The sequence below is a fragment of the Kryptolebias marmoratus genome, linkage group LG22 (assembly GCF_001649575.2).
Source record: "Kryptolebias marmoratus isolate JLee-2015 linkage group LG22, ASM164957v2, whole genome shotgun sequence".
Taxonomy (NCBI): domain Eukaryota; kingdom Metazoa; phylum Chordata; class Actinopteri; order Cyprinodontiformes; family Rivulidae; genus Kryptolebias; species Kryptolebias marmoratus.
In genome coordinates, this window is record NC_051451.1 from 19089107 (window position 1) to 19107249 (window position 18143).

The 18143-nt window shown below is 39.0% G+C and overlaps 1 protein-coding gene across 1 annotated transcript; it reads right to left on the reverse strand.

The window, feature by feature from the left end:
• Nucleotides 1-8888: 8888 nt before the first annotated feature.
• On the reverse strand, nt 8889-14427 carry LOC108244076 (zinc finger protein 79). The gene is made up of 3 exons (XM_017429954.3): nt 13942-14427; nt 13328-13565; nt 8889-11865 (listed from the first exon to the last, which is right to left on the reverse strand). The coding sequence occupies exons 1-3, from the start codon at nt 14326-14328 to the stop codon at nt 10349-10351; spliced, it is 2142 nt and encodes a 713-aa protein (XP_017285443.1). The 5' UTR covers nt 14329-14427; the 3' UTR covers nt 8889-10348.
• Nucleotides 14428-18143: the final 3716 nt, after the last annotated feature.

The following is an 18143-nucleotide window of genomic DNA, read 5'->3' on the forward strand; positions in this document are numbered from 1 at the left end:
CAGTGAGGGCTGTCAATCACTGCTCTGTGGAGTGCATCACTGAGGCCGGTCCCAACATGGGCTTGTCATGGCCTGCTGCACAGGAGCACATTCCCACCACTCGGGGGGCAACCGGGCTGGGACAGACTGGGACTTCTACAAGGGTCAACCAGTGGAGAGTGAGAACAGGAGAGGAACTGATGGAGAAAGAAAAAAAAACACCAAGTGGATTCCAGCATATCTTTGAGCAAAGCACTACTGTTGTATCATTTCATCTGTCTGTGATGCACTGACCTTTATTCGAACTTGCAAGGAACCATAACGCATAATAGGAGCAAAACCAGGATTATGGGATAACAAAAGAGTACAAAGACAAAGACTTGCACTGGGGGAATAAAGTGAGCTGGGAGAGGTGATCACTGACTCAGTTCAGGTGAAGCTAATGGGTAGACTCAACACAGGTGTAAAAGAAAGGCAAGGCTGACTGAACTATGGAACTATGGCCAGTGACACAAAAATATTAGAGTACAATGAAGAAAATGACTAAAAACCATGAAAAACATTAAACACCAACACAAAGCCCCAGGATCATGACATTCATGCTTATAAGTGCTTGTTAGAAACTAAACTATTCCTGATATATTTAGTTCAAAGCAACACTTTTCTGACTGTCACACTGCTTTACTGTAGCTTCCCTGGGCTGATTTTATGACTGAAACGTTATTGTTTTGTGCTTGAAGCTACATTTTACAGAATCAGACAGTAAGCAGATAACACGGCAGATTCTAGTTTGAGAGTGCCAGCTGAGGCATAGTGAAGAGTGCAATAAAACAATAGTCCAAGGCTGTGTTCACAGTAAACCAGCTTAATCTATAACATGTTTTTATATCAGTGTTACAAGAAAATTGGTGCAGAAGTGCAGGATTATCTAAAGTCAAACTTTGGAGCAGATCTGGAATGTATAGTGTTATGTTTGTTAAAATCAAACACAACCTTTTGGCACAAATAGCTCAAAGTAGCTGTCAAGCATGGTGGCGGTAAGATCATGATTTGGCCGTGTTCTTGCAACTACAAGACCTGATCACCTTATAGTCATTGAGTTGACCATGAACTCCTCTGTAAAGCCTCTGTGAGGCCATCTATCTGACAGCTGAAGCTTGTTCTGAACTGTGTTGTGCAACAACAAATAAATGACCCCAAACTCACCTTCAAATCTACACCAGGATGGGTGAAAAGATATACAGTCAAGCTATTATTGTCAAAGTTCAGACCTCTACCAGTGGTCCGCAATCATCAGCTACAAACTCTTCTTTCCTGCTCATCATGTTTAAGCAAAGCAGAAACATTATTTCAATCACAACAAATTATAATAGCCTTCAGTCGTTAGAAAGTGCAGCTTAATGGCTCTAAATGTTTAAATGTTTGTAAAATCGTCTGGATCTGAAGCTAATTCTAAGATGCGAAAACAAAAATATGTAGTTTATGCTTCTTGACAATAACCTTCCCTCCTGCCAAGGCTGCGATGTGCCATTCCTCTGCTGATATTCAACACAAGCTAAACCATAATAACACACTGGAACAGCCACTGCAGCTCAATTAAACAATCACAGAGCAATTTCACAGTAGAGCAGTCAACAGGTAATTACAGACGACTTTCTGAAGTGAGGCTGAAGCAAGCAATTGTGTTTTTGTTTTAGTTTATGCAAACAAACCCAGACACGGGACAGTGGTGAGGAATCGAAAAGTCTGAGCTCCTTGATTGTTCGCTTGTTTTGCTTTTGCTTGTGTCTCCGCAGGACTCCAGCAAACCATTTCCAGGAGCATGAGAAAGCTGACGAAGGAGTAAGAATAGAAATTTGTTGAATGTCCCTGAAGCCTGTAGTCGGAGCACAGACAGCTTTTTGTTCACGCAGATCCCTGTCAATATGGATCACGTCCCCCTGCTGCCCCAACAATACCTGTCACTGCTGTAAAACTCTGCAAAAACACCTCGACAAGACATATTAGATCAAATGTTGGGGTTCGTTCACTTCCCTTCTAGTCTCCGCCTTCACTTTCCCTCGGCTCTTTGAATAATTAGTGATGTGTGTCAATATTGTGGCCCATAGTAACCATATGGTGGGTGCAGGCAGACAGGCCATTGTTGGGAGCTGTGAAATATTGTGTATCCCTGCGAGGGCTGGAGCCAGCAGAGGCAGGAAGTGTTGTCGGGACTGACAGGGACATTGTGCGCCTGAATGGGCGAGTCCTCAGTGGCAGGGAGCACCGCGGACCCAGACAGAAAGTCTTGACCCTGGTGAGAAAGGCTGATTAGGCATGGTGCCGCAGTCCTCTCCTTCATCCATCGCCGCCCCTCTCGTCCACACCCCCCACTGGACGCTGCTAGGGTGACACAACAAGACCACTTAGCTCAGCGACGCCTTTTCACTGCGCACATAAAAACACTCATATATTCATGTCAGGGGTGCGGAGGAGAGGCAACGAGAGGGACGGGGGCTTGGGGCTCAGAAATGATCAGAGAATGTGTGATCTGTGGGAATTACTGTCCCAATTTGTGCTCTGTTGAACGTGCATACCACTTATTTAGCCTTCACACTTTCAAAGCGCAACATAATGAGAGTTTAAGTAGAGAACAGATTGGAAATTGTGTGATTTTTTTTGTTTGTTTGTTTATAGATCCTGCATTTCACCACAGTTAAATCACACAAACACATTAGTTCAGATGTAAGTGAAAGGGAGGCCAGCATTACTTTGAGTCATTAACAAGCTGTGGGGTGCGGGAGAGCTAAGCAGCTACTGGATCCTCACAACATACAAAGCCCTCAAAAATAGCCCCCTCTTAACTCTGCAAACATTCAAATTTACTTCCAAATGACACAAATTGACATTTAAAAGCTACACTGTGTTTTCCTGAATAAACATTCAAAAATATAAATATATTACAAAGACCAGCTGAGGTAGATTTCTGGTTTAATAGATGTAAAAATATTGAATATGCTTGTCTGTGCAGCAGAACTACTGTATGTTTTTTTCCTGCAAAACAAGCAGAACAGCTTCAGCCAAAAGAGCAGCTTCGTCTGCTTGCTTTTCATTTCCGCAGGTCAAAAATGCTTCACCAAACGTCTGCGATCCCTCCTCACGTCTCCATCCTCCATCCTGTCAGCCTTTCCCTCCTCTCTGCCGATTATCTCCCTGTCGCTCTGTCACACTTTGTAGTGTCATAATAGCAGCCTAAACTGCTGCCCAGCCCACCTTTATTCCCCTGATAAAGCACAACAATTAAGTCTGATGTCTCTTTGCTCAGGGCCTTTGATGGCAAACAAAAAAGCTGCACCCAGAAAGAAGGAGAGGAGACAGAGATGCACTCATGGCAGACATCTCACTGTCTGCAGTTTAATGCAAGCATGAGAGCACCAAAACAAAACAGATTATTATAAACTGAACTTGATTCAATCCTCAAAATAATATCTTTGAATTTTACTCTTTACTCTTTGACTTGGGATAACTTAAACCTCTACTTGATTAAAATAAATAACTTCACATTTCCTGAAGGAATGCATATCGCCCGCTGCCTTTCATGCCGTTTTTAAACTAAGATCATCTCAAACAGAGAAACGATGAAGTCTCAGTCGCTTTTGGTCAAACCTCGAAAACAACTAATCTCATGCAGTATCGTTAGACTCTCAGCTACTACCACATCACATTTCAGCTTAGTAACTGTAAAACTGTCTGAGTTATACCCATTTTTGTATTTGCTAAGGTCAGTTGGCTGTGGCAACCATCTTAAATTGGGGTGACTTCAAAAGTTAATCAGCTGTAGATGCACATCTAATGATGTGATTACTTCCTGGGAATTTCATTCAAATCTGTCCAGTGGTTCCTGAGACATTTTGCCAGCAGCCAGACAGAGTTGACTCAGAACGTTAATGACAAAGTTTTAAACAAAAATTTTGTGAAATCAATTAGTGCTCTGAGTATTAGTCGGGGATAAGTCTCAACTACTACTAAACCAAATGTTAGCTGAATAGCTAATAGCTAAGATGTAAAGCTGAAACTAGATGTTTACATAGTGTAAAAAAAAACACATAACCACTTTTTTTTCACTGTCTGACATTAAATCAGACTTTTTTAGGTCAGTTAGGATTCCGAAAATGATTTGTTAAATGTCTGAATATTAAGAAATATAATTGTTTATTACTTTCTTTAAAGTCACAAGTGTGCATACACTAATATTACTCTGCCTTTTAAACAATTTGGGAAAGCCCACTTGATGATATCGTGGCTTTGGAAGCTTTTGATTGGTTAATTAACAACATTTGAGTTAATTGGAGGCACACTTGTGAATGCATTTAAAGACACACCTCGAACACACTGCATTTTGAGTGTGACATCATAGGAGGATAAAAAGAAATCAGCCCAGATATCAGGAAGAGAACTGCTGACCTCCTTGGTTCATGCTTGGGTACAATTCCCAGACCCCTGAAGGTTCATCTGTTTAAACAATTAGACGCTACGGGAATGTCCGGCTATGATACCGCTCAGGAAGGAGACAGGTTCTGTGTTCCTCAGGTGAAATCGTTTTGTTGTGAAATGTGCGTTTCAACCCCAAAACAAAAGCAAAAGACCTAGTGGAGATGCTGGTAAGAGAGTGTCTTTATAACAAAGGTTCTACCATCTAAGTGCCACTTTTGGACGAGCAGGTTTCCCTGAGCTGGAAGTTAGTTTCAGGCAAATTAACTCAAGGTGTTTTTCTAACCTCAGGTAAGTAGTCCTAATGTCTAACAAAGAGGTAATAAATGTAAAAAAAAAGACCAGATGTCAGAAAAGTATGGATAGCTTTGGGTCAAAGCAGAAGTTTTCTAAGTGAAGAACAAAAAGTTTGTACTTTTGAAAATGAGAAAAAGAGTCTTGAAAGATTGGAGCGTGACAAACAACAATATTTACCGGCAATATTTCAAATTGTTCTGGTGACAATTAAAGCAGAGATAATTACAGAGTAAATGCTAAAACATTTAAAACAAACAAACAAACGAGAAAAAAAAGGAGAACATTTAAAAAACACAGCGTGAGTCCTAACCAAAAAAAAAACAGTCCAACCTGCTACTTTTCTGTTTATTGAGCTTTTCTTCTCCTATATGCCAGGACTCCGGGGGGTAAGCTGAAGATTCGAGCCGTCGGTGAAAGGAAATTGAAGTGTGTAATGTTGCTTTTAGTCTAGTGGAGACACATATAAGCCACTGTCTTATAATGTTTTACCAAAGTGTAAATGGAGAAAGAAGCAAAATCCCAGAGTGGTTTAATGTTTATTAACTCAAGTTTTCACGTAGAACAGAAGTGAATTTCTTCTGTCAACTCCTGTTATTCAGAATTACAGAAAGTACTTCAAAGGAATATATCAGTATAAATATGAAGACTATAGGTTCATTCTCCAAAGACCAAGTACATGATTAAGGTGCTCATCGCTACCAACAACCTTAAAGTTCAGAAGCACTGATCACTCCACAACCTGTGGATACATCGGGGTAAACCCATGCATCTCTAAATCATGTTGTGCAATCATCCTGAGATCAACACAACTCATTCCAGTTCACTTGAGCTGTGAAAGAGGTGCAGGTTCATAAAATTATACAGTTACGCTATTTAGGTAAACTGTTCTGCATTTTTAAGGTTCATTGTTGTTGGGACCTTTAAGTCATTTGCAACAAATTTTAAATGTGATTGAACTTAACAAATTCTTCCATAGGTATTGAAAGAAAGAACAGTAGTGATAAGCTGATTTAAAAATAGAAAAATACCTCAGTTGTTAAGTCTGTTCATGTTGAATTACACCCTCTTTTATTAGAGTTATGAGTAATATTTGTACCTAAATCATGGGTGGTAAATATTTATGTCTAAATATAATAAATCTTTAGCATCGATGCTTACGTGAGGAAAACTTTTCTTTTTTAACAGCTCATCGGAGTGATTACATGAGGGGGGAAAAAATGCTTCAGTTCCCAGAAATTGAACAATGAGGGGGATGTTTTGTTGCAGATCTCCAGCAGTTAGTGTCGTCTCTGGTCCCTGGTTACCCTTTGGTTGGTCCACATTTTTTAAGTCTGTGTTTTAGACGAAGCGCCATCATTTCACGCAGCAGCACCAACTCAGCAGCACGCAGTTACCTGGGAGCCAGGTCCTTGTGAGCGAGCAATGCAGCTGAGACAAAAGCTCTGACAGCAGAAGTGTGGAGAGAGTGATGAGACCCCACGCTGGTGTGTTAGAGAGCCTGGCCTCGGAGCCTCCTCTCTGGCTCTCCCTTTCAGACTGCTGCCCCTGGAGGCTCAGGGTCCCGGAGGCTTCAGGCCTCCGGTTTAACTGTGGTCACCTTAAAATTATGTAGGTATTTCAGAGGGTCGACCCTACAGTGACAAAAAGTGTTAATTCACCATGGAGTGAAGCAAACACTTTAATGTTCTGTATATTTCTGATCTATTTAAAATATTTGATATTTGCTCTATGTGGTGTTCTAAACATATGCATGCTGGTGTTACTTAAAAAAATACCCTTTCAGTCTGTTCTGAGCAAAACATGTCTGAGGGTTCAAAGTAAAGAAATCTTACATATTCTGCATTGCTACCAGACATATGACCAGATCAGATCAGATAGTTTTATGGTCTGTTTCTGTATTTTATGTTAGCTTTACTTGTTCTTTTAATATTTCTTATATTTCTTTGCTTTTACTGTCATCTTCATTTCTGTTTGACTGAACTGTAAAGTGCTTCTGTTGTTTTTATGTGCTATAGAAATAAAAATTTGACATTGAAGACCCTACACCTGTATCTGAGCTACACTTATATCAAACACAGAACAAAGCCTAAAAGAATAATTACTATCCACAGCGATACATAATTATATTTCCTAAAGATTACTAAAGAAGAAAAAAAAACATGGTGGCTGGTTTGTCAGAGATATGCAGACAAATGCTGTCTTCTAGTCAATTTATTAACTGTTTTTCTGGTTGCATTGTGTTGGACCTCATTGTCAAACTGTGTTTAGAGCATCATATGGAAACAAAAAGATTTTTTCTATGTTACACTTTTGTTAGTTTGAAGCTGAGTTTGATCAAACATGAACCCACATGGAGGGCTTAATGAGGAAACATGACATGATGTATTATTATGGGTCCTCTTCTGATAATGATGAGCTCTAAAATAATCTCACCATCTGGGAGAGCTGGCTTTCAACCCGGCATGAAGTGGAACAACTTCTCCCGTCTTCTTGCCTCCGAGGTTAATGTCGTAGGAACCTCTGGGTTGGCTGCGGGCTCGGAGGAGGACGTCTGGCTGTGATGGGGCACGTGACTCGACGCTCAACAATCAGACGCCATGACAACCTGGCAGCAATGCTGTTGATTCAGCAAACTGTATAAAGAGCAGGAGGGATGGGAGAATAAATCAGCTGCTGAGAGGAGGAAACAGTGTTTGTGCTGTTACAGGCTGCTTTAATACCTGCAGAGGAGAAAGAGAGTGTAAAATGTAAAAACGATCATCATAATGTGCTTTACTTATTTGACTGTGACAGTTTATTAGACCCAATCACATTGATTATTTGCACAAAGTAATCATAGATCAGGCTTTTCTCTAATGGATACCCACAAGTAAACAAGAGAGAACAAATGTGATATAAATAAAACAGAATTTAACAGAAATCTACACCCTAAGCCTAAACAGTTACTGTAAATAGTTTGACAGGCAAAAAATAAAATATATCCTAAAAGATATTAGTGAAACAAATATTTTTTTTATGATTTAAAAATGTTAAAACCAAATATTTGAAACAATTTGGTGACTAAAACTCACTACAATGAGAAATAAGATGACACGTTGTGTTTTTTGTTGTAAAACCTAACCCTTGCAAACAGTTTTGGAGATTGTTTTAAAAACGTAATGGAAGTTTATTTATATGCAGTATCATTACTGATTTGAAAGTTAGATTAATCAAAAAAAAATCTAGGGTCCTGACTGGTATGGCAGGCCAGAAGCTCTATCGCTCTTGTGCTTGAGCATCTGTGCTAAAAATATATATATAGATATATAATATAATGTATATATAATATTATATATATTCAGATGAAGGAATTAAAAGTGCATTGGAGCCCTAATTACTGCAGAAATTTTAAAATCATTTCAAATGTTAATTTAGCATTATAAAAACTATATATTTTGGTGTACAAAGTAGATAGTCATATATCAGCTAGTTTCACTGTTAAAAAAAAATCAGTAACAAACCAGAAGCTGGCTGAAGAGTGTGCTAAAGCTGCCAAATGTTTTTTTGAAGGGGGGAATCAAACACGGTACAAAAGGTGTGTTAAAGATGTTAAATGTGATTTTTGTCAGGTCTGTCATGATTAACAGAAAGTGGTTTTATGTCCTAATAAAACATAAATACAAAACAAACAACCAAAAAACAGCAGGGATGAAAATCTGCACAGCAATGAACCTACACTGCCACCCAGTGGTAGAAGAGGAAAACTGTTTAGAATAACTAAATAATGGAAATGTTGACAGTCGTTGGCACACACTGACAAAAACAAGCTAGAAAATGTTCATACAACTCCAGATTTATGTGAGATCCAATAAATAAACAGAGATATGTACTAATGTATGATGTAAGGTCAGTGTTGATCTAAGTTGTTTTATCTAAACACATTTTATGTTGGTTTCAAACATGGTAGCAAAAATGGGCCTTTACAACATCAGTTTTTTAAAGAAAAATAATTCCCTTTAACTATTGGCAGATGAAAGAGGAAACGTGCAAAATCTATGTAAATTTAAACAAAATACACTTATTAAAAATGTAACAATTCAGCAGATATTAAAAAGAGATATGAAAAGATCACAGTGGTGTGTTAAATAACACTCAGACATGACATGTCGAACGATTGTTTTATTTTTTATTTTTAAGTGGAAGATGATGGATAGGACTATAAAATAAGGAGCAGACAAATTGTTCAACAAGTTTCAAACACAAAAAAAAAGACGGCCAGAGACTAAAGTTCGGAAAGCTTTACAAAATGTGCAAAAAGATAAGAAATGTTAAGGTCTGCTACGTAATGATCAGAGATACAATAAATGATGCCAGGCGAGTTCAGAGCACCCACATGGGCGAGGACATCCCAGTTCATTCTACAGGTTTTTGCACATAAACGAAACCAGTTAAGATTTAACATTTATATTTAAGGATTTAACACCAAACGTGACTGTATTCTGCAGGTTCGATGAAGGTAGATATCCTTAAAAGACAAAGTTTTAAACGAAGATCCTGTGTGATCTCTTAGCACTCAGAGTATACATTAGGGGCGTCTCTCGGCTACTATCACGCCAAATTTTAGCTCAGTATCTGTAAAATTGACTGAGTTGTAGCCATTTTTGTGTCTGCTAAGGTCAATCAGATGCAGCAGCCATCTTGAATTAATTAATGTACCTCTACTGTGAGCATTTGTTTATGTTAGGTGATTAACAATTTCTAAAAAGTGCTTTATTCAAAACCTTACTAAAATATAAACAAGATCAAAATATTCAAAGTGAAAATGTTTATATGTGTGTTTTACTAAGAGATCCTTTCTCTCCAAGTCTCATGTAGACAAAGAAACATTAGTAGGACATTTTGTACACACGGGAAGCGGAGTTTAACTTTAAGGAGGGCAAAGGCTAAAAAACCTTATCCTGTCAAAAATAAATACCCTCACATCCCTAACAAAATCATAATGATTAAAAAAAAAAAAGTGAAAATGTGGTCAAATGGCTGCTCACTTCGATAAATTCATTATTTCTATCAGCACTAAATGTTTAAAGAGTGATTATAATGATAGACAACTATAAACGTAGTTCACCCAACATTTAATAAGCTGGTTTCACAGTATAATCCATCTGAAAGTTGTTTAAATGTAAACAAAAGGCTTTTTATACCCAACAAACATGATCCACGATGATGTGAAATAGTTTTTTTCAGATCGACACTAAACGATTAGCCATGATGTCTGAAAGTGTTGTAAAAATATGTGCAAATACTCAAACGGCCTGCTGGGAAAAAACATTAACTTCAGAGTAACGACGCAGCACAAATAATAAAAGACAACTGGCATATTTGATCAATACGTTTCATCTATCTGTTTTTAAGTGTTAGTACCATTTAAATATTAAATATTTTATAGATAAAAACTATCAGCCAGTTTGAAACCTTCCAAAGGTCTGCTGTAAAATTAAACAAGTTTCTTCAACATAAAAAAGATAAAATAATAAAGACGATAAATCCTACAAACTGTCGTCTACAACTTTTGTCACAAACAAAACGTTTGTGTGGGTTCCCACGCGTGCTTCAGGGTTTGCCTTCATGTCGAATGTTTTACTACAAACATCACAACCAACGGTTTTTCTTCTTTGTGGGTAATCATGTGTGTTTTCAGGTGAATCTTTTGGCTGAACGTTTTGCCACACAAGCCGCAGCTGAACGGTTTCTCCCCTGTGTGCACTCTCATGTGCTTCCTCAGGTCGGTCTTCAGGATGAATCGCTTGCAGCAAACGTCGCAGCTGAACTGCTTCTCCCCGGTGTGGATTTTGATGTGCGCGTCGAGGTTTCCCTTCGAGACGAAGGTTTTCCCGCAGACGTCACAGCCGAAGTGCTTCTCTCCCGTGTGGATTCTCATGTGCGTCGTCAGGTTTCCCTTTAGGATGAACGTTTTGCCGCAGATATCGCACCCAAAGTGTTTCTCTCCTTTGTGGATTCTCATGTGCGCGTTGAGGTTTCCCTTGATGCTGAACGTTTTGCCGCAGACGTCGCAGCCGAACAGCTTCTCTCCCGTGTGAATCCTCATGTGCACGTTAAGATTCGCCTTCACGTTGAACGTCTTGCCGCAAACGTCACAGACGAACGGTTTGTCTCCTTTGTGGATTATCATGTGTCTGTTAATGTGCGCCTTCTGTCTGAACGTCTTGCCGCAGAAGACGCAGCTGAACGGTTTCTCTCCCGTGTGCACTTTCACGTGCTTCTTTAGATCGGTCTTTTCAATAAATCTTTTACAGCAAACGCCACAACTGAAGTGTTTCTCTCCGGTGTGGATCCGCATGTGTCTGTTGAGGCTTCCCTTTACACTGAAAGTTTTCCCGCACACGTCACAATCAAACGGCCCCTCCCCTGTGAGGAGTTTCACATCAATATTAGAAAGTGTCTTTTGATTAAATACGTCACCATGAACATCATCATCAAGTGGTTTGTCTCCTGTGTGAACTTCCATCTGTGACTCTACATTTGGCTTCACTGTGGGGCACTTCTTGGTACCCAAACAGGAGGAGGAACCTTTCTCTGAACGGTCTGTTGTGTGTTTTGGGCAGGTAAAAGGTTGTTTGGCAGTGTTGCTTCCTACATCACTAAATTCATCTGATTCAGGCACTTCGGTCTCCTTAAAACCACCGTTATTGTCTTCACTTTCAGGTCCATAATCTGATAAAGGGATCTGCCAGTCTTCATAATTAGAATTATCAACATTAATGACTTCAGTTTTGGCAAAGTCTGCAGCCTTTCTATCAGTCGTAAGTTTCACATGACTGATTGGACCAAGGTTTCTCACGTTATCTGAACCTCCAAAGGTGTTTTTCGCATCTTGTGTTTGTCCAGCAGATCTGCCGGTTGAAGGCTTCTTATCTTTGCAGTCTTCGGTTTTGTTCTTAAATATATCATCTTCACTTTTCACAGCAGCAACAGTGAACGGAAAGCTGGTTGTTACTCCACCCGGACTGGTCAAGAGTTCCTCTTCTTCCTCCTTAATGCAAAGTTCTGGGTCCTGATGGTGCAAACTGGAGCTCCATTCGTCGGGTTCTTCTTCTTTAATCACCAACATCTGCTGGACATCTGCATGGGAAATTGAAATATAAATATACATTTGGAAAAACTGTGACCATAAGAGCCCAAAAAACATTAGAAGTGGTACTTCTTTCTAAATCAAAGATGCTGATGGTCAGTTAGCTTGTTATTGTCAACCGCTCCCATAGACTAAAGGGGGATAATGTTTTGCCTGTGTCTGTGTGTTTATTTGTCTGCAGCATTAGCAAAACATCTTATAAACCACTGGACGGATTTTAACAAAACTCTCATAAAGTAATCATTGGAATTAACCCATTAAAGATGGCCGCCTACACAGTCCATCTAATCAGCCCAAAAGTTTACTCAACTCCCGACAGACTGATAAATTTGAAAAAGGTCCTATTTATTTTAACTACTATTATTTACGCTGTATTTATTTTCATTCAATATCTTTAAAGTAATAGAATAAGGAGGTCTAGAATGAAGATGTGTTTGTTGTTATTTACAAATTTTGGTTCAAATTTTGTATTCCCAGCGTCGAACATTACTTATTGTTCATTTTGAGTACGAGGTTTGTTTCGGTTTTGGTTTTAAAGAGAGGAATCATTTGAGAGAACTGCTGTCTCAATTCACACCAACAAAAATCATGATTTGCATGTTAGCAGGAAGCATACAGCCCTGCTACAGTTTTCTCCTTCGACCCATGAAATTTCAGTTTTTAAGAAGCGAAACCTACTTCTTCTGAGAGAAAACACACAATCATATGACAAAAAAATTTCCAAAAAAAAAAAGGAACTGTGTTTCATCCATCAGTCTCAGTGTGGTCTGACATTTGTACATTTGTAGGGAAGTTTGCTGACTGAAATTTAAACCCTCATAACCCAAACTATGACTAAACTGAAGCGCTGAACTGCAGCAGGACTGCCAGAAAGAGGTTAAAACCTGGAATCTACAGTCACAAATTTAACTAAAATGTCAGTAAAATTCGGCAGATCCAAACACATCATAAATGAGAACACATCCTTCAGTACATTGATGAGTCACAATAAATATTAAAATGAGTTCAAGTGATTATATAACTGGAAAACAACAAAAGTGTGTGTTTTTTTATCTGTTTATTTGTTTTATCTATTTCCTTTTTACTGTTTTTTTTCAATCTATTGTACAGCACTTTGGCTACCCCTGTGGTTTTTAAAAATGTGCTATATAAATAAAGTTGATTGATTGATTGATTGTTGAGTAACTATCACTGGGTGGTGATTAGAGTAAGATTTATGTAGCTAAACTTCTCTCCATAAAGGCCTTAACAATTTAGTTCAATGTGCATGTAATTTGAAACTATTCATTTCAATATAATTTGGAGTAATTCTGTTTATACATGTTATAGCCTTTAAAAATACACTTTCAAAAAATACTATAAGAAAACAGACACACAAATTGACAACAGTAAATTAAATATATCAGTTTATTGCTGAATTCAGTTCAACAACCAGAACATGCATGTTATTACCTTTACTTCTGTGAAGCTGCTCTTCAAGAGAATCAGCCGCACTCCTCGCACTTCTTGTACCGCCAGGTTTCACTTTATACGGCGTCGCAGCAAACACTGTCAGAGGGGCTGCAGAAGAGGACGGAGACGACTCGAATATTTGATTGGTTACTTGGGACTCTGGTGGTGATGGGTCATCGATCTCAGGCTGCAGTCCTTCTTCTACGATATTTAAGCTGTCATCGCAAGAGTCTAGCAGCTGAAAGAAAGTATAAAAATTAGCCTCGCTATGTAGAGAAAAGTCAATACTAATCGTTTTTTTAATCAGAACTGGGAACATCCCTGGGATCCCCCAACATGTAAACAACATGTTTATTCACATAGTTCTTATTTTTCTGCTGCATGTTCAAATATGCATCAGTTTTCTAATGCGATTTGTTTAAATTAGGTATTTGATGCCCTAAAAATACCATCATTGTGTGTGGAGGAGGAAGTGGGCGGGGCTTGTAGCCAAACACAAAACCAAATATTATAGCTTCACTGTCGAACAACGGGTGTCCTTCGCTAAAAAATTGACATGTCGATTAAAAAGGGGGCCTTGTTCTCATTGTTGTTGACTATAAGAGAGGCTTTACCGCAGATGCAGACACAGTAGGGCTAGCTGATTGGATGGAGCTCATAAATCCGTCTGTTCGGGGATCATTCTCGGCCGTAGCGGCGGATGATCCAGCGGTCCTGCGGGTTCCTGCGGGGTATATCGTTGGAACTTGAAAGTCGTCTTTTAATTCCAGTTTCTGGACGGCACGCATGGACCAGGCCAGGTGGTTTTTGTAGCAACCTGGCTCGAAATGATCGCTGCAGATCTTCGACGAAGAGACCTGGCCGTCCCAGTCCGCCCTGGTCCTCCTCACGAACCGCTTCCACGCGCCTACCGTCGCCAAATCATCCGGGAAGCCGTGCAGCGTTCTCACGTACGGCTCAGACGTCTTGCTGCAGCCGTACACAATGCAAGTAAACACCATTGAAGGACGAATTCAAATACAAACACACGAAAAAGGGCCAAAATCACGTAGCGCTGCTAGCTTGTAGCTTTAGAAGTTGTTGTCATGTATTTCCGGCATTTTTCTTCTTCTTCGTGGATTTTAACGGAGGTTGGGAACCAGCGAGAGAGGAGGGTTAGCGCCACCTTCTGCTCCGGAGCATACTATCAGTCAAATTAACTAATAAAACCAAAGAATATCTCTTATAAAAAATGTGATAGTTATCTTCTGAATACCAAGCTTTTACAGCTTTTAAAGTCTGACTTCATAAATTGCTTTGGACATTTTATAATAGTGGGTTATAGTTTCTTGAACCTATTATTTTGAGTGTGCTATTCAAGTTTAAGTGCCCTTACGATATACTGTTACAAGTTGCTTCTACCTGCTGTTATTTACCTTCTGCTCCTGGTGGTGGGTGATAATGTTTTTTCCTGTGTGTGTGTGTTTGTTTCTGTCTGTTAGTAAAATATCTCTACAACAACTGGGTGAAATTTGATTAAACTTGCAGAAAGTAATCCTTGTATTTGCGTCTACAGCTGGTTAACTTTTGGAGTCAACGTGATTCAAGATGGCTATCACAGACAACTGACCTTAACAAACACAAAAAAGGCTGCAAACTTGGTCAGTATTACATATATTGACCTAAAATTGTGGCAGCAGCTGAGACTGAGCACTAATAAATTGCACAAGATCTTTGTTTAAAATTTTGCCATGAGCTATTTGGAGTCAACTGTCTGTTGGCAAAATATCTTATGAACCACTGGATGGATTTTAATGACATGTTCAGTAAGTATCCACTGGATATACATCAACAACCAGTTAACTTTTGGAGATGGCCACCACAACCAACTGACCTCAGGCAACACAAAAATGGCTATAAATCAGTCCATTTTACAGATACTGAGCTCAGATTTGGTGCAGTAGTAGCTGGAGGTCAGTCACAACACATACTCCAAGCAATATTGCATGAGATTGTGCACAATGCTTTTTTTTTTTTTTCAAGGTTTGGCCAAAATGGCTACAACGTCATTTCTCAACATAAGTCTTAAAGTGAGGAGGAATGGGACCAAATTCCAGCAAGCTATTGTAAGAAGCTTGTGGAATAAGACCAAAATTGTTTGGCCCAAGTCATACAGATTAAAGGCATTAGTACTAACAAGTATATAAAGTTATGACTTTGAAGAATGTAATAAAATATTCTCCAACTCATTATTTGAGCAGACAGCAAATAGAAACACGTTTGGGAATCCGAGCTGACCTAAATCATGATCGATTTAGTCTTACTGAATGTCAGACAGCAGGGGAAAAAGGGGTTATGTGTTTTTATACATGTATGTAAACATCTGGTTTCAACTTTTTAAATAGTCAACAGATCTTGTGCATGAATCCTATCAAGTTTTTCTAAGAGGGTACATGTTTCATTCTGCTGTACAGCTCTGAAAACCACAGGGAAGAGTAAATTTTATCATAATTAAATAATAATTCACAGCAAAATAGCACAGCAGGTAGAAAGCCCGTCATTGTATAGCTGACAAATGATGTCTAAAGTGAGTTTGATCGTATTTTACAGGCAAGTCTGGCTGGCAATTTTAAGACTGAAGTGTATTTTTTGGTTGAGGACACTAGAGGGAGTCTTCTCCTCAGTCTTCAAAATTTGGTTGCTTAGTCAGTGGTTCCCAAAATTGGAGTATGGACCACTATGGATCATGCAACACCAATCAAATAAAATTTATAAGCTTGCTAATAGCATATTTTTATTATAATTGTCATTAAAATAAACACAATACTCATAAATATAAAAAGTATAGAGGTCTGTTTGTGTTTTTAGCAAAGTTTGTACTTAAACTGGTGATAGTTGGAGTCGCAGGCTTCTGCTTCTATCATTTTGTGAGTCGAAAGCTGAAAAGTTTGGGAACCACTGCTTTAAGTGACTGTTCAGAAAACCTAAAGCGTCTATAAATTACCTGTGAATCCAAACAACCAAATGAGAGGTAAATAAATGTTTAATCAAAGGTAAAATTGGAGGGAAAAAAGAACCTCAGACTCCCAGACAGTCCCTCCCACACAAACACACACACACACACACACACTGGCTGTAAACACAAACAGTCCACACATCTGGATTTCAGCACCAATCTTTAGGTTCTGTCACTGGGTTCTCTGCTCCTCTCGCTAAATTTATCAGGGCTTGCCGTCACGTGTGTTTCTCATATTTCTGCCGGCTGATGAGACTCGCTAAGAATAGCGCAGACACAGATTAACACGGGGGGCTTCCTGCTCTCCCTTTAATTCTTTCACGAAGCGATTCATATGTAACCATTATGGCTACGACCTTCCACTTTTTCTGTGCGAGCGCCTTGATCTTTTCCCCACTCTATCTCCTCTGATCCCGTTTATTGTAGTGTTTGGAACAGAGAGATTGCCCACAGAAAACAGTTTGAAGGCGAGGACGACAAGGGAGTCGCCTCCTTTTGTGACTCCCAAATGTCATATCTAATCCCAGGATGATGCAGGATCTCCTGGATATAAGGGGTTATCCCTCGGAAAGAAGAAGAAGGGTGATATAGCAACTAAAACCCAGTCTGCTTATTGACAGGATGGTTAGTGGCTTTGAATTGATGCCGTCGCTCGTCTGTCTGATTAGCTGTGTCCTGAAAGTGCTGATGTGTATATGTTACCAGCCCAGGTTATCTCAGGTAGAGTTTGATTACAAGCCCAGGTTATCTCGGGCAGAGTTTGATTACTTTCTCCCAAAAAAAAAACAACCTAAATAAACACGTAAGATAACCAAATGCCAATGCAAACACACTTGACAGTTGCAGCAATGCAATCAAACTAAACCAAGGACGTAGAGTCCAGCACACCTGTTGAAGATAAATAACAGCACGGATCAAATTTTATGATCCGGTCACTGTAGTTGCTGTCATGAATGTTTTATTTGACCCTCTTACATTAGATTAAAAAAAACAGACAGACTTCAGATCATGTTATTTATCTGTTTAATTACATTTTGCTGAAGCGCTGCTTGAAGAGTTTGTGTATTATAATAAGAAACCGGTAATAAAATCAACCAGACTTGGAGTTATTCGGACATCATGATGATAAAATAATCTGTTTGGTTTTACCCCCATATTCATCATCCTGTTGTTAGCTGAACTACCCACCACAGTGGCATATGACACAAGATTATGGGGTCTAAACAACAGCTGCCCTCCTATTTCTGCCTCTATGACTGCAGCCAGTATTTATGGGTATTTATTAAGTGATCATCATGACTGAGAGCTGTATAAACATCCTAAAACTAGGAAAAAAAGAGCATAATTTCTCCCCAGATATCTGACAAAACACTGGCTTATCTTAACTGTGAACAGCCTGTCTGTGATAACAAATACAACCTTTATTAAGGTGATTGGGAGGAGGAGGTTTGTGTGGAGCTATTGGCCTCAATAGGAAGTTGGGATATTAGGTGGTAAATAAAATCGTAAATAAATATTGCATTTAATAATTTACCTTAAATACAATCACACTAAAAACTGTTAGGTTAAGCTGCTGGGTTGTAGGTTAGGTTGGTTTGACTAAATATTGGGTCAAAAAGTTTGACCCAATGGTTGGAGATGAGCTGTGTAGTTCTTCGCAGTCCACCATTTTTAAGCCAGAAGTTGACCAAAATGGACCTGACTGGCTTTAGAATGTAATAAATATAAAGATAAGGCAGTAAAAACAACTTGTTAAAAGATATTTAACTTGGCTGGGTTTGTTAATAACTTTACGTCGGATTATGAAAATTAAACATTAGT